This window comes from Callorhinus ursinus, unplaced genomic scaffold (genome assembly GCF_003265705.2).
Source record: "Callorhinus ursinus isolate GAN/ISIS: 27379988/994484 unplaced genomic scaffold, GSC_fseal_2.0 scaffold30, whole genome shotgun sequence".
NCBI lineage: Eukaryota > Metazoa > Chordata > Mammalia > Carnivora > Otariidae > Callorhinus > Callorhinus ursinus.
The window spans coordinates 17,975,776-17,992,834 of NW_027397092.1; the positions used below are offsets into that span (position 1 = coordinate 17,975,776).

Sequence of the window (17,059 nt, forward strand, 5' to 3'; positions counted from 1 at the left end):
CCCTCTCCCACTCCCCCCCTGTCGTGCTCTCTCTCTCACTCCCTCTCTCTGAAATAAAATGGATAAAATCTTAAAAAAATGTATTAAAAAAAAAAGACAGTATGACAAATACTGAGGCCAGCAAGTTTTGGATGGCACAAAATGGTTAAGTAAATCTGATACTTGTTTGGCATTCACTTCCAAACATCCATAAAAAGGAACTCTGCCTAAAAATATGTATTATTGAATGGGAAAAAATGTTCACATTTACTGAAGCTGGTTTACCCTTCTACTTTGTAAATGTTTGAAATTTACACCTTGTCATTTTTTTTAAAATCTAAATTGCAGAATTCTAGAACCCCAATGATCCATGCCTTTGTATGATCCCCTGCCCTTGAATGTGGGAGGGACCTGTGACTATGACAGGATATCATTACTGTGATTAGGTTATTAAAGGGCACAGACTTTAAGGGGAGATTTTCCTCAGAGGGCCTCACCTAACCAGGTGAGCCCTTAAAGGGTTGGGCAGTTATAAAATGAGTAAGTCCTGGGGATGTCATGTACAGGATGGTGACTATAGTTAATAATACTGTATGTATATTTGAAAGTTGCTAAGAGAGATCTTAAAAGTTCTTATCACAAGGGGAAAAACTTGTAACTGTGTGGTGACAGATGTTAACTAGATGTATTGCAGTGATTATTTTGCAATATATACAAATACTGAATCATTATGCTGTACACCTGAAACTAGGATGTTCTATGTCAATTATACCTCAATAAATAAAAAATAGGGGCACCTGGCTGGCTCAGTCAGTCAAGTGTCCAACTCTTGATTGCGGCTCAGGTCATGATCTCAGGGTCATGGGATCAAGCCTTGTGTTGGGCTCCGCGCTGAGATTCTCCTCCCCCCGCATGTATGCGCGTGCACACGCGCTCTCTCAAATAACTAAAATCTTTCTTAAATAAACGAATAAATACATAATAAAGTTTTTAGAAGGGTAAGTTGTGGCTGGCGCTCTTCCTAGAGATTTCAAGTGTGAGAGGGATTTGACAGTAAGGGAATTCTTCCATTCCAGCTTTGAAGATGGGAAGGGACCATGTGGCAAGGAATGCACTGGCCTCTATTTGCTGAAAGGACCTCCTACCCGTTGGCCAGCAAGGAAATAAGAGACCATTATCCTACAACAACTAAAAGGAGTTGACTTCTGCCACAACCATGTGAGCCTGGAAGAGGACCCCAAGCTCCAGATGAGAACACAGTCTGGCAGACATCCTTATTTCAGCATCATGAGAATCTTAACAGAGAACCCAGTCACACCGTGCTGGATTTCTGAACTACAGGCCTGTGAAATAAATGACTGAGTGTTGTTTTAAGCAACTAAATTTGGCTAATTTGTTATGCAACAACAGAAAACTAAAAATCTCTCTCACACACAGTGCAAACACAAATGTCAAACAAACGCCCTGTTTACTTACACTTTTAATAAAGACAACAGAATGAGGTTTCAATATTTTATTCAAGTTTTACTTTAAGTGATGTTAATTACAGCATTTGAAGGGGAGGATCTAATTCCACACAAAATGGAAGACTCTAAAATGTACCCATTAAACGGCTAAAAAATAAACCAAGTGGCAAGAATAGAACAAGTCCAATTTAGATTCCGAGTGTTGTCACAATGTGATTACAGTCACAGAGACTCTTCCCAGCTCAGAGCTGGGACTTTTAGAAGCTATTTCATACTCTGGTGCAGGGGCAGAAAACCACAACATGAGAGGGAATTAAGTCCTGAATTAGTGGCTTCATCACATCCATCTTCTCTACCCCAAAATGGGACAAAAGAAACAGCTACCACAGCCTGCAGACTACTTTTGTTGTAAAAGAGGTGATGGACTGGGGTGGAAACAGGTCAGGAAAATCTGTCTAAAAAAGTCTCTTTCAGATGGGTTTATACACACCATCAGTGAGTCTCTCCTTCCTTCGGGTAGGAAACCCAGTTCAATTCTCAGGAAGTCATAATTTCATTCATGTACTCCATACCAATTAACAAAGTGCCTATAAATTATCAGCTTCCATTTGCAGCCATTTCTAGATAAAAAAGAAACCTGAACTCTCTGGAGGGGCCACCAAGCTCCCCCCAAGTCTACAGCTGAAAGAACTTTTCATGGACTTGGGTTTCTTCTGTACCTCTGAAAGGGTAACACCTTAAAGCTGAATCATCTTTAACCTGGAGGTCTAACATGATACTTAGCAATACTTGCATCCCAGACATACAACATTAAAAGGTACACTAAATTCTGAAGGTAGCTAGGCTCAAAATAGTTTAAAATTAAATGACTGTACAGTATTCATTTATGCCTGAAATTCCAGTCCTAGACCAAGCTTGTGGCCGCCAGCATTGACATTCTTGCCATCCAGCAGAGCGGATAGGGTCAGTTTGATACCTGCAGGGGGAAAAGTCCACGGGGAGAGGAAAAAGGGAGGGAGGGAGGGAGGAGAGAAAAGATAAGAAAGGTCAACACAAGAAGAAAGGTTAACACACGGAGGCACGCTAAAGCACACTGGCAAGACCACAGCGAAGTCAGAACCCACTTCAGCTGTGTGTGATCAGCAAGGCAAAACCACACGGCCAGTCTTACTGATCACCATCGGAATAATTAATTGGTAGCCTGGAATGAGCTTATAAAACACTAATTATTATTCCACAGCCTCCCCAAATCCACTTTCAGGAGTCCACTTGACTTTGTCCTCTCATCGTACCCAGCTACAGTAATCTCTCTACCACTGGTACCAGGCAGCAAACTTCTTCAGCAAAAATGCCTTGAAATGAAACCCAACCATGAATCAGACTCCAAGGTCTCCCAATCGGCGTGCACACAAACACACATACATGCACACAACTAACTGGTATTTACCCTACAACAGCTTGATTCTGCCATCATGTAATCTTAGAATTTCCAGAGCTCAAAGACCCAATTTGACCAAACTAAACCCAAGATGGCACCATCTCCGTAGCTCTAACACACCAGGGGCTGGTCTAGCCAACTGGGCAGAGGAAACCTGCATGACAGTTGTACAGTGAGGATGATCTATGCGCTAGTTTTAAGAACCTGCTGGAAATAAGTATCAAGCATTATGTACACACTGGAAAAACAGATAAAAAAAATAACCAAAAGTGTAATGTATGTTAGCCTTCGCCTTTTTCTCTCCTACTTACTTCTATTCTCCAAATGTTTTATAATGACTCTATACCCTTTTATAAACATTTCATTATAAAACTTTACATACGCTCATCTATAATGTACAATACAGGCATTATATAAGCAGTAACATAAAGAAGCAAACCAGCACCCCAATTTTTCTTTAAGGCAAAGAACTGATTTCACTAATTTATAAAAGCAACACATACCTGGCTTTAGGGTCTGAGTGTATCCTAAACCTATCAGGCTGGAGTTGTTCACTTTAGCCTAGTCAAGGAAAAGATCAGAGAGAGTGAAATTGTTAAGTACTTCATGTTTCCATCTCTAAAACGAGCAAGAGCTTTGTAATCAACCAACCCTGGACTTCAGTGTCAAATGCTTTTTCATGACCACTTTGTTTATGGGATTCATTAAATTTAACATGAAATGTATCAAATCTGAGAGCTAAGTCTCAGAAAAGAAACTCAAAGAGTCAACACAACTGTCAATTAAAAGGAAATTATTATTTATTTAATTGATTCCTGAAGGTATGAATGCCCAATTTCATTTATACTGATTAGGTCTGGATTTAAGTTATAACAGGTGAAGACACTTTCATTTGTGGCCAGAGAAATAAAAGCCTTTCTTATATGGAAGATTTCTTCAGAATCTATTTGTTAGGATAAGGGAAAACAGAGCAAATGTCAGATGGAGTATTGAGGCTTTTTTTTTTTTAAGGCATAACATTGCTAGAATTTTGCCTTCATAGGGGCTCCTGGGTGGCTCAGTCAGTTAACCATCTGCCTTCAGCTCAGGTCATGATCCCAGGGTCCTGGGATAGAGTCCTGCATCGAGCTCCCTGCTCAGTGGGGAGCCTGCTTCTCCCTCTGCCCCTGCTCGTGTGCGCTCTCTCTTGCTCTCTCCCACTCACTCTCTTTCTCAAATAAACAAAAATCTTTAAAAAAAAGAGAATTTTCCCTTCATGAAAAAGGGAAAAATCACAGTAACAGGGCGCCTGGGTGGCTCAGTCGGTTAAGCGGCTGCCTTTGGATCAAGTCATGATCCCAGAGTCCTGGGATCGAGCCCGCGTCAGACTCCCTGCTCAGCGGAGAGCCTGCTTCTCCCTCTCCCTCTGCTGCTCTCCCTGCTTGTGCTCTCTGTCAAATAAATAAATAAAATATTTTAAAAAAAATCATAGTGACATGAAGAAGGTTCAGCATTGCCATGCCTGAATTTAAAATGTGTATTACAGCAAAAGAATGACTTAGCCAAGTCACCTAAATTTCAGCACTTAGTGAATGCTGATTAATAATTAAGTTCAGGGGCGCCTGGGTGGCTCAGTCAGTTAAGGGTCTGCCTTCGGCTCAGGTCATGGTCCCAGGGTCCTGGCATCGAGCCCAGCAACAGGCTCCCTGCTCAGCAGGGAGTCTGCTTCTCCCTCTCCCCCTGCTTGAGCTCTCTCTCTCAAATAAATAAATAAAATCATTAAAAAAATAATTAAGTTCAATAAAGCAGTTGAGTCAATAATAATTTTGCCCTCATTCTTCTGAGTTGTAGGGAAATCTGGGCCTCTCTCTGGCCCCTTTCCGGTGAAATAAGGAGAGGTCAGGAGCAGAGCCATCTCAAGCCATGAGAACACCAAGTCCTGGAAAAAGCTGAGGCTACCGTGGTGCATGTTTTCCTGCTTGAATGCCGTTTTCAGACGTGACAATTCCCATGAGAAAGAACAAAGCAATGGGTAGGAAGATCTCCCGGCAGACAGTGCCCTATCTGGCTCTTCCTTTTTGCTTATCCCATCTAATTACTAAGGCCCCTTTTCCTTTGTTTCTAAGTGCTTAATGTGAAGGGAGCCAGATCCGTTGCCATTTCAGACTTCAAATGGCCTGTTTGTAAATTACGTAAGGACCGTCCTGCAACACGAGATTGCCTCATTCCACCCCAAAAGGGATGCAGCTAGCAGTGCCCTGTGACAACAGAGATGAATTCAACAGGATTTAATGCAAAAATCGTACAGCAATTCAAAGGTCTGTGAGCAATGCCACTGAGTCTGCAAGATTAGATGCCAACTGCTAAATGGCAGGGCCTGGTTTCTTAATATCCAATACAGGAGCTGGGCAAGAGAATGAGAAATGAGAAGGAAAATGAACATTTAAAACCTTCAAGTTCAAAGTAAACCCCTTTACAGTCTGCAGGAGGAACAAGGGCTGATTAGAGGAGAAGGCTCCCCAGCAAACCATCAAGTCCAGACCCCAGCACTTACCAACTGTCTGCCCCATCTGCCCTCGACCTCTCTGAATTTCCAGTTCCTCATTTGTGTACAGAAGGTCGGGATGATTATTTTTTTTGAAAAGGCACCTACCTCAAATGGGCTGTGTAAGATTTAAATACAGTAACGCGCATATAACGGGCTGCACACAGCACCTGGCACCCACAGTCAGCACTATTACTATTAGCACTTTCCTCATTTCAAACTCTTTTCACAGGGAGAAAATCTCTAGCCCAAGCATGCAACCCCAGCAATCCAGAAGGATTACAACCCCACCATCAGGTGGAGCCTGGGCAACGCATGATTCCACAGGTACTCACCGAGAAGCAGGCGTCAGGGTCGATCTGATACTTGGCCGCTATTCCAAAGCGAGTGTTACTATTTCCTGCTGTCCAGGCCAGATTGACAGCGGTCTCTAACTTCTTGTTCACCTTCTGATAAATGGAGCCACCAAATTCTGTCCCATCGTTTCTGCAAGCAAGCATAGCACGGATGCTAATCCACCCCCAAAGGCAGGCTGCAACTGGGCACAGCTGTTCAAGTCTAACAGAGGACAGGGATGTAAATGGACCAAAGTGATCACAAAGCAGGTACCCAAGTAGGGAAAAGTCTGATAGAAATGGAACAGACACCAGCATTGGGAAGATTCAGAGGAAGGGAAAGGCTATTTGAACCATCACCAGCAACACCCAAAGACAGGAAGCTCAGGCTACATGCAACTTGAAGCTTGCTTCCAAAATATTCTTTAAAATAAAAGCAACGGGGCACCTGGGTGGCTCAGTCAGATGAGCGTCCAACTCTTGATTTCAATTCAGGGCATGATCTCAGGGTCATGGGATGGAGCCCCGAGTTGGGCTCCCCTGCTCAGTAAGGAGTCTGCATGGGATTCTCTCCCTCTGCCCCTCCCCTGTTCGTACTTTCTCTAAATAAACTGATATAGATAGATAGATAGATAGATAGATAGATAGATAGATAGATAGGTAGATACATAAATAAATACAAGCAAGTAAGACCTTGAGATTCTGGGGGTTTTTTTGTTTTTTTGTTGCTGCTACTGCTAATGTTATTACTTTTATAAATGTATCTATCATAACAATAGTGAGGACACAGAAGCAAATGAGAAGAAAATGCAGTCAGAAATGGTAAGAAAGGTTGAGCCCCTCGTATTTTTCAGAAGGCAGGTTATAGCCCTTAGCACCACCAGCTGCAGCCACTGCTGTGAAGACACAGTCAAAAGCGACCTGGCCCCTTGGAGGTGCCATGATGACAAGAGCTTAACCTGCGATTCAGACTTGTCCACCTGTGCGAAACCCTTGGCCCAAACTCTCAATATCTCTACAGTTCTGACGCGATGAAAAAGGAGCTACTTGGTGCATTACAAAATGTCTCTTTCAAAAACAGAATGAAACCCAACTGGGACAAACTCCTTCCTCTCTTCCAAACACACCATATTGACTCCAGCCTCTGGAAATATCCCCCTCCCCTCTTCACATTCTTAACATGAAACAGTGTCAAAATTCTGCCTCATCACTTTGGGTGTTTCAAGTAGAAATGTCATCAGAAACTGGTTAAGGCAGAGCCCATGTGCTTTGGAATTCAGCAAAGAGCTTAGAACTCACTAATCCAAGGTTGCTGATTCATTGCAAACTCTGATCCTCACCAATACACTCTCCCTCAAGTAGATGCTCTATATAAATACATTCTAAATGCTGAAGTTTTCCCCTGAAATTCAACCATATAGACATTGTGCTTCCAATAAGTACAGGTTGAGCCCAGGCAACCCGATTCACAGGGAATCCTAACTTCTTCAGAAAATCCGAGTACGCTACAAAATAGCAGCTTGTCACAACAGATTTTTGAGTGACTTCAGTATAAATGAAACAGGAATATTTTACTGGATTCACGTTTGTCCAAAAGATGTCAGTTTTTTTCAATATATTCTAAAACCAGCAACACTGCCTTCCTGTACTGAGCTCTCAAAACTATAAACAGAGGGAAGTCATTGCTCAAATTCAACTACATAAAGCACAAAGAACGTCTATTACACATCAGGGCCTCCACAAGCACCAAGGCAACCCAGATTAGCTGTGTCAGCTGTTTCTACGCCAGCTAAAAATAAACCATGTACACGTATTAAAAATCACATATGTGGGGAAAACAGCTAACAGCCATTATTATTCCTATAATTGGTGCCCATTTCCAATTCCAAACCAAGAAAGACTTTCCATTTCAGTCAAAACTCTAACTTAAAAAACCCTTCTATTGATTGTGCTGTTTTTCCTGTGACATTTTTATGTTACCTTTTTTGAATTTATATCTTTTATTTTTTACTCTTTTGGTGTACATTTCTATGGATTTTAACATGTGTACAAGATCCGTGTGACCACCACTAAAATCAGAATACAGAACAATTCCACCACCCCCAAATCTCATACCACCCCTTTGTAGTCACACATTCCCACTCCCAACCCAACCCTGGACTGTCCTTCACTATGGTTTTCCTGTGATTTTCTAGTTTTAAAAAATTCAAAAATTATATTAATATCTATTATATTAATTCTGTTATGTTAATTACATTAATTAGAGTAGTCCTCCCTTATCTGCAGGAGATATGTTCCAAGACCCCCAGGGGATGCCTTAAACCACAGATAGTACTGAATCCCTATATATACTATGTTTTCTCCTATACATACATCCCTGTGACAAATTTTATAAATTAGACACAGTAAGAAATAAGGAACAGTAACTTCTAATTTATTATTTTAATAAAATAGAACAATTAATATACTGTAATAGAAGATATATGAATGTGGTCTCTCTGTCTCTCAAAATATCTTATTATACTACATATACCCTTTTGGTTTTGTTTTTTTTTGTGGGGGGGGTGCGGGCAGAGGGAGAGAAAGAATCTTTTTTTTTTTTAAGATTTTATTTATTTATTTGACAGAGAGAGACACAGCGAGAGCAGGAACACAAGCAGGGGGAGTGGGAGAGGGAGAAGCAGGCTTCCCGCGGAGCAGGGAGCCCGATGTGGTGCTCGATCCCAGGACCCTGGGATCATGACCTGAGCCGAAGGCAGACACCCAACAACTGAGCCACCCAGGTGCCCTGAGAGAAAGAATCTTAAGCAGGCTCCACACCCAGCACAAAACCCCACACTCACTCAATCTCACGACCCTGAGATCATGACCTGAGTTGAAATCAAGAGTCGGATGCCTAACAGCCTGAGCCACCCAGGCGCCCCCATATACAACCTTCTTGGGATGATGTGAGATGACCAAATGCCTACATGATGGGATGAAGGTGAGGTGAATGACAGAGACATGTGACACAGCGCCAGGCGACTACTGACCTTCTGACAATACATCAGAAGGAGGATCATCTACTTCCAGACCGTGGTTGACTATGGAACTGTCAACTGACATCATGGAAAGTGAAATGGCAGATATGGGGGAACTACCAGATAAAAATTCTTCAAAAAAGTTTGTAAATGGAAATGTTACTAGATCTTTAAGAAATCACCTCTTTACTGACCTCTAGTGGAAAAAAAGAAAATTGGTAAAGTTGTCCCCCACTAGCGCCACAGATTAGTTCCTCATGCCTACGGGGATTTTAGGCTGGTGTGTGTTTCCATTCGCCTAAATCAACAGCACTTCACTTGAACTCCCAAGGTTGATTTACAAGGGGCTCTCTAAACTAACTTGTACTTTTCTCTCCCCTTCACCGTACTGTCCGGTAATTAATAAACTTTTGCATGCTATGCCATGTGGAAAAAACACTACGCAACTGAGCTCATCATCCCCTAACCTGTCTCTCAGATCTGCATTTCATTAAGCGCGGCAACCTGACCTCAGGCATCACACTGAGAAAGACAGCGGCACCTTTCCCCGCCATTTTGTTACCAAAACCCAAAGGTGTTCAAATGTCCACAAGAGGACACTAGCATGGAAGGGACACCCCTCTGGATGGACATCATGCCACTGCTGTAACTGATCAGTCATTCTGTATGTACCAGCACCAACAATGACTGTTTCTAGAACACAAAGAACCTAAGCCACTTCCGGAAATGGGCTGGTGGGAAACAGAAAAATCCCAGCAGGCCATTTGGTTCATCTGATTCCAGCACACTCACTTTAAAGTGATTAAAAATTGAGCTTGGAAAGCAATCTCCCTTCTGCACACACTCACACACCACACCCACATACACTTACACGTTAGTGTGGAGCTGGAATTCGTCAGTCTTGTAGCCAACCGCAAAGTTGCTCTGGGTCACTCGAGACTTTGCAGTCTCAAAATTCATCTGGTAGCCAGCCAGCCAGCCTTCATATCCCAGCACCACAGCACCCCGGACTGAAGGACCGGCAATGTCGAAATCCACGTCACAGCCCAGGTTGATGTGCTCCCGCTTATACCCTGTCTTGATTTTAGCATTTTTTTTCCTGAAGGAAAAGAAATTGTATTAAGATCACAAGCTAACTCACCTTGCAACAACCACGCCAAGGAGTGTAAAAAAAATTTGTTTTAAATCCCAGTTTACATAGAGGGATGGGGGGCAAAGTCGGGGCCCAGATCTCCCGTACACAACTGCAGTACCACAACGGCAGAACACAAGTTCTCTAACCAGAATCCAGTCTGCAGAAATGCCACAATAATGAAGTGAGAACAGAGGCAAGAAAAGCTTGGGGGGGAAAAGCGCTAAATAATTTTCTTTTACTAACCTCTCCCTATGCTTAATGTAATGGCCTACACAGGCATTTATTAGAGAGAATGCGACCATGTAATTATGAAACAGATGTTTCTTTGCTATTCTCCATGTATGAAAAAGATACAGTGTTATCTGTCATGAAGGCAGGGAAACAGCAGCTTTACTTTGTGGCTCACTTTCTAAGTAAAGAAAGAAACAAATACTAGATAGATCCCGTCTACATAAATATAACAGCTTTTAATTCAGTATTCATGAGATCCCAATGAGAGACCTGGATACTGATGTGCAACCTGGGGCCCTGCAGGCATGGGGGCTGGGAAGCCCTGCAAGACAGAACAAGTCACAGGTCTTGTCTGCTAATCCCAAATTTGCATATATGACCAGATCAGTACCTCCTGTGCCTACTGCTCAGGAAAGGTAGGTGAGTCATGTCCCCTGCAACTATATTACCCTGCCTTTACCAAAGGTCAACACCACACCTATCAAATAAAAACTATTTTCTGTTATTCAGCTACAAATTGGACATCCTCCCATAGCAAGGTGCATTCTCAGCAGCGACTGGCATCTACACAGCCTTGTCCAACCCAATCTCATTCACGCTGAGATTAAAGCTTCATCCCCAGCACCCAGACTCTGGACTCTAAATACCATTCTCTCCTAAAAGGCACCAGTGCCCCTTGAAGAAACAGCAGACTACAGGTCAGGACAGGAAATGTGCGAGGTGAGCTTGAAGCATTTATCAAAACTATCAAAGACTACTGGGGTTGGAGCACAATGACTTGAGAGCTAGCCTGAAGAGATTCCTAAGGGCTTCAAACATGAAACAATGAGTTCATCTTTAAGAATAACACCAGCAATGGATTGAAACATAACAAATATGTATAAATCTATGAATTCATTCATACTGACACTTAAAACACACACACCAGTCATCTTCAGAGACTAGAGAACCAAACTGTTACTTTGAAACAATAAATTAAAAAGGAAGCAAACATTTATTCCACCTTTCCTACACTAACTCTATCTCAAGGTAACCAATAGTTTATGAGAAGTCTCTTTTTATTGAAATATTCTAATACATGAAGAATGAATGACTGAAGTAGAATTATCACCAATTTATAATCCTTAATGAATGAATTGTGAATAGCACTAACTTTAACATACAAAGAACAAACCAAGCCTTCTACGTCCAAGTCATGGAAGCATAGAGCACCACTTATATTTTACCACTACTTTACCAATTCACAGTAAACATGGGGGACAGAGGAACAAGTTAAATGGCACCACAGAGATGCAAACAGCAAAATTTAGTCTATATGTAATCTTATGGGACAAATGATCTAGTTTCAACAAATAAATTGCAAGGGGGGTGGGGAAAGGAGGAGAATCTACAAATTAAAGAGATTTAAGGAGCCATATGAACCGCAATTCTGCATGGACAATTTTTGATTCTGTAAAAAAAAAAAAAAAAATGAAATCATGTAAATTTGATCAGGCTAGAGATTTATTAATTTTTTACAATGTAATCATATTGTGGTTATACTTTTTTAAAAAGGAATCAATAGGGCGCCTGGGTGGCTCAGTTGGTTGAGCGATTGCCTTCGGCTCAGGTCATGATCCTGGAGTACCGGGATCGAGTCCCACATCGGGCTCCCTGCTCAGCAGGGAGGCTGCTTCTCCCTCTGACCCTCTTCCCTCTCGTGCTCTCTATCTCTTATTCTCTCTCTCTCTCAAATAACAAATAAAATCTTTAAAAAAAAGATGTAAAAAAAAAGAAACAGAATATTTGCATAGTCTCAATGTATCTCCCAAGATAAACTTATTTACAAAGAGAAAAATAGCTTCATAGAGAAACCTCGCAAACACCACTTTAATCAAGTGATCAAAGTTAACGTCACTACTAACGAGGCATACTGACATCTATGCCCTGACATCACGCACCAAGAAAGACACAATACAACATCACTTCTGTGGCTGCGAAAAATGCATAACCTGAGTTTCACCATGAGGAAACATCAGACAAATCCAAATCGAAGGATTCTACAAAATAATTGGCCAATCCTCTTTAACACTGCCGAGGTCAAGAAAGACCAAGAAAGACAGACTATGTCCCAGATTAGAGGAGACAAAAGAGATTTAACAATTAAATGTGATCTAGTATCCTGAACTGGATCATGGACCAGAAATAAGACATCAGCAGGACAACAGACTAGTTAACTGTATGAAAGCCATATAAATTTCCTGGTTCTGATCATTATACTGTAGTCATATAATATGTTAACATTAGGACAAGTTAGGTCTAGGAAATAAGGGAACTCTACACACTATTTGGGCAACATTTTTGTGTATGTTAAGTATAAAATTACTTCAAAATAAAAAGTTAAATTAAAAAAATGTTCCTCTTATGTATATTACTGTAGGACCTGGAGACTTCTCTGCAAACCTCCCAAACGTAATGGGAAATCCCTTACAAATTCCAAAGTGTGCCATCTCAGGGCAAAGTCCTAGGCAGCAAATTTAAGCAGGTGAGCACATCCTCCTGCCTCGCATGGTATCAGAGGGTCTCTCTGGGTGACCTCTCCCATCACGGCAGGGTGCCTGGAGGGAAGTAGGCAAGGAAAAAAGCAACGCTCCTGCGGGGAAACTACAGCAGAAATGAGAACAAGAGTAAATGCAACTCCTGCCCAATGGTCTGTCATCCGTAACAAAGTTACAAAAAGACTATAACCTCCAGAGACAGAAACCCTGTCTGCCCAGTCCCTTGTAGTTACCCACATGCAGTACAGGCTCAGTAGACCCTTCCTCTGAAAGACATCTGTCAGAAGGGAAGAAAAGAAATAATATGGAATGGCAAAAGAAGAAATTCATAATGCCACTAACTGTACACTTAAAGACTGCTGAGATGGTAAATTCTGTGTGTGTATTTTACAATTTTTAAAAACTAACAAATGAAATTTGGTATATGCCCTTGAGCCTGTCAGCTGTATGCAAAACAACCTTCCCCATGTTTAAGAAACCTACTGCTCTGAGTGGTTAAAAAAAAAAAAAAAGTGTGCCCTTCTAGCCACTTTGAAAAGCACCCAGGAACTGAGGCAACCAACATACCATCTTACCTCCTAATGAGAGCCCAACTGTCAAGCCTAATTGCTTTGTGGCGGCGGGGGGGGGGGGGGGGGGTGCACAAAGAGCAGCCTCAGGAGCCACCCTACCGTCAGAAGCCACACTCTCTCAGTGCTCCGAAGCAGAAAGCTGGGGAGAGGACCCTCCCAGCCTGAAAACTGGGGGTGGCAACAGTGATCGCTTAGCCCCTGCTTCCAAACCTCGCCTGCTACCCTACAGCCTTGGCCATTTGTTCTAGCAGCAACCTCACTCACATGGAACAGCATGACTGGACCCCAAGTCCTATAGCCCTCCACAACTGAGGCTAGAAGAACCACAATGGGCAGCCCAGAGCCTTACTGTAACACACGGCTATATGTCCTTGCTTAAAAAAAAAAAAAAAAAAAAGGGAGATTCTTACCCTGTGTTTGGCGAGAAGGATGAATCAAAGGTCAGCTTCAGTCCACGTGCAAGCTGAATGGAAAAGAAATTTGCCAGGTTTAGTCAAAAGGCAGGGAAACAGATGTCAATGAACAAAACTATGTCTTTTCCCGGGTGACCATTACCTGATCTTCCACAGTGATCTCTGTGCCTAGTGTGTTGTCAGTGTTCCATTTCTCTGTAAACGTCAGACCATATTCGGTCCATCTGTACTTGGTTTCCAGACTGCCGGTCACTTTGGTGGTCTCAGTGTTAGCTGAACCTGAGCTCGTAAATTCCTTTAAAGGAGAGAGAGAGTCACAGCCTATATGCCAGCAGGATGCCACCCTAAACAGAATGTACGTCCACTTATGTAAGGATGTGTGGGGGCAAAAACTATTCCTATAATTTGATTCAATATTTAAATACAGATAAGGCCAAAGAAGTCTGTTGATTAAAGGACTCTTTTGGGGAATTCTTTGTCAGGAGACAGCTTCCTTCCTCCCTGGTAAAGCTTTAGTCTAGAAAGGAAGGCAATCCCCCTTCCATCCTATTAGAGAGAAAAGGCACTGAGCTAAAGAGGACACTGCAGTAAATTAACCCCAAAACTTCCTCCTTCCCAACAACTGCCACACGTACAATCTATAAGGGACTACTACTACTAAAGGGGCATCTTGGTGGCTCAGTCAGTTAAGCATCCGTCTCTTGGTTTCGGCTCAGGTCATGATCTCAAGGCTGTGAGATCGAGCCCCACCATCTTTGGGCTCTGCTCTCAGCGGGAATCTGCTTGAGATTCTGAGATTCTCTTCCTCACCCTCTGTCCCTCCCCAGCTTGTGCATGCACGCTCTCTCTCTAAAATAAATAAATAAATCTTTAAAAGAAAAATAAAAGGGGGGCGCCTGGGTGGCTCAGTCATTAAGGGTCTGCCTTCGGCTCAGGTCATGATCCTGGGGTCCTGGGATCGAGCCCCACATAGGGCTCCCTGCTCGGCGGGAAGCCTGCTTCTCCCTTTGCCACTCCCCCTGCTTGTGTTCCCTCTCTCGCTGTGTCTCTCTCTGTCAAATAAATAAATAAAATCTTTTAAAAAAATAAAAAATAAAAGGAACTACTAAGATTTTTTTAAATAATTATGTGGCACTGAAATCAGGTCAATTTTTTTTATTAAAGATATTTATTTACTTGAGAAAAAGAGAGAGAGCATGCACAAGTGGGGGGAGGGGCAGAGGGAGAAACAGGCAATACAAGGCTTGATCCCAGGACCCTGGGATGATGAACTGAGCTTAAGTTAGACATTTAACTGAGCCACCAAGGAGCCCTGAAAACAAGTCTGTTTTAAAATAAGAAACAAGGAAAAATAAAACTGAGGCCTGCCAATTGAGTATTAAAAGCTGTTAAATTGGGGGGGGGGGGAGCCTGGGTGGCTCAGTTGGTCAAGTGACTGCCTTCAGCTCAGGTCATGATCCTGGAGTCCCGGGATCGAGTCCCACATCAGGCTCCCTGCTCAACAGGGAGTCTGCTTCTCCCTCTGACCCTCTTCCCTCTCGTGCTATCTCTCATTTTCTCTCTCTCTCAAATAAATAAAATCTTTAAAAAAATAAAAAATAAAAAAAAAAATAAAAGCTGTTAAATTGGGGACCTGTCGGCAGGGTTCCCCTGGACCACCCATCCCCTAGAGGATGCAATGAATGTGACAACCACAGCTCTCCATAACCAAGAAGGGCCTTTCATCTGTCTTTGCCACCCAGGACATGGCAGCTATTTACTGATCTTACAATAAACACCCATACTCCACGTCGGTCAGACAACTTACCAGTCCATTCTCAGATTTTGTTTTCAAGTCAAGTTTTATTAAGCCAAATCCTAAACAAAGAAGATGGTAACTATTAATAGGTTAAATAACTAACTTGAGAGTAGCATCTCTGCCTCCCTTCTGCTGTTCCAAAATGCCATGAGTGTGTAGGGAGCCCGTTTCCGCTGCTGCCTGCCTACGTGTGGAGCTCAGGGGCCACCAAACGGTAGTAGAAAGAAAAGGCACAGCAACCCCCAGGGCCCCACCTGCACTCCCAGCAGAATGTGAGAAACAGGTACATGACAGCATGAGCACATGCCTAAGAATGGGCTACATTTAGAAATCATACTCCACTGCAACAGCACACACAGAGCTGCTCCCACCTGTGGGAGAGAAAATCAAAATGTCCACTTGTCTATAGTAATTCATGAGCCTGCCCCTACCGGGTACACAAACCAGAACTACTAGCCCTAGAAAGCTTATCTTATTTTCCCCAACATGAAAGTTCTAAGAGCTGACTGACCCACGTCTCTCAAAATGTGATGGGTCAAATCCAAAACGTGCCAACCCAGCCGGTGAACTGAAACACTCACCATAACCCTTGGTGAAGACATCCCTGGCAGATTTGCCAAGATCAGCATACGTGGGAGGCACAGCCATCTTCTGCTACAATAAAAGAATCACCAGAAGAAATACATCAGTAATTAGGGAAATTAGTTTTCCATCAATAAAAATTATTAGCTGTAATTAACAACCAATAAAAAATCACCGGCGCAAAGTTCCAGGTGTGCACAGGGAAGCCTTACTATCTCATGCTTCTCCTTGTATCCAGAGGTTGAGATACCTCATAAGTTTTTGTTGATAGCTGATCAGCCTGCCTTTAGATCTCTTCTCCATGGCATCCCCAGGACTGAGCACAAGCTCAGAATATAGCAGGAATCAGTTAATGTTTGCTGAACGAATTAATAGTCAAAGACACATTCCCATGAGCCAACTACTTAGTGAACTGCAGGACTCTTGCCAATAAAACATATCTTCTTACAAAATGTCGGCTGCTATGACATTAAATGCACTGAATAGGTATCAGAGCTTTTTCAGGCCAAACTATTTTCCATACGGTTCTGATTTCATTCATTCAACAAAATATTTACAGAGTACCTACCATGTGCCAAAATGAATGTAACTTTTCAAAAAAACTTTGCATTTCAGAGGAACACATTTTTTGAGTATCATATTCCCCACAGAGAATACAGTAAAACCAATTAGGCAACTCTTCACCTGGAAGGAAACGAAACTACACACACCCCTGAAAATTTAATGTAAACAAACATTTGCTGAACTGCAATGGGACTTTATTTATTTATTTATTTATTTTTAAGATTTTATTTATCCGACAATGAGAGACACAGCAAGAGAGGGAACACAAGCAGGGGGAGTGGGAGAGGGAGAAGCAGGCTTCCCGCGGAGCGGGGAGCCCGATGCGGGGCTTGATCCCAGGACCCTGGGATTATGACCTGGGCCGAAGGCAGACGTTTAACAACTGAGCCACCGAGGCGCCCCTGGGACTTTATTTTTAAAACCAACTATCGGGTGGGCACATGGGTGGCTAGTCGGTTGAGCATC

At 42.5% G+C, this 17,059-nt stretch overlaps 1 protein-coding gene across 8 annotated transcripts in view; it reads right to left on the reverse strand.

Moving 5' to 3' along the window:
* Nucleotides 1-1,459: 1,459 nt before the first annotated feature.
* The window catches only part of VDAC1 (voltage dependent anion channel 1), a 40,037-nt gene continuing 24,437 nt past the window's right edge, over nucleotides 1,460-17,059 (reverse strand). For 3 of the 8 annotated variants that reach the window (XM_025860799.2, XM_025860800.2, XM_025860801.2), the window contains exons 2-9: nucleotides 16,030-16,102; nucleotides 15,458-15,507; nucleotides 13,793-13,945; nucleotides 13,648-13,700; nucleotides 9,634-9,861; nucleotides 5,743-5,893; nucleotides 3,387-3,444; nucleotides 1,460-2,421 (exon numbers count right to left, since the gene is read on the reverse strand). In XM_025860799.2, coding sequence (XP_025716584.2) covers nucleotides 2,330-2,421; nucleotides 3,387-3,444; nucleotides 5,743-5,893; nucleotides 9,634-9,861; nucleotides 13,648-13,700; nucleotides 13,793-13,945; nucleotides 15,458-15,507; nucleotides 16,030-16,096 — 852 coding nt within the window. In that variant the 5' untranslated portion in view covers nucleotides 16,097-16,102 and the 3' untranslated portion in view covers nucleotides 1,460-2,329. Of the gene's footprint in view, nucleotides 2,422-3,386; nucleotides 3,445-5,742; nucleotides 5,894-9,633; nucleotides 9,862-13,647; nucleotides 13,701-13,792; nucleotides 13,946-15,457; nucleotides 15,508-15,702; nucleotides 15,820-16,029; nucleotides 16,103-17,059 lie in introns of all 8 variants that reach the window. The other 5 variants (XM_073878491.1, XM_073878489.1, XM_073878494.1 and 2 more) reach the window with 3 other exon arrangements.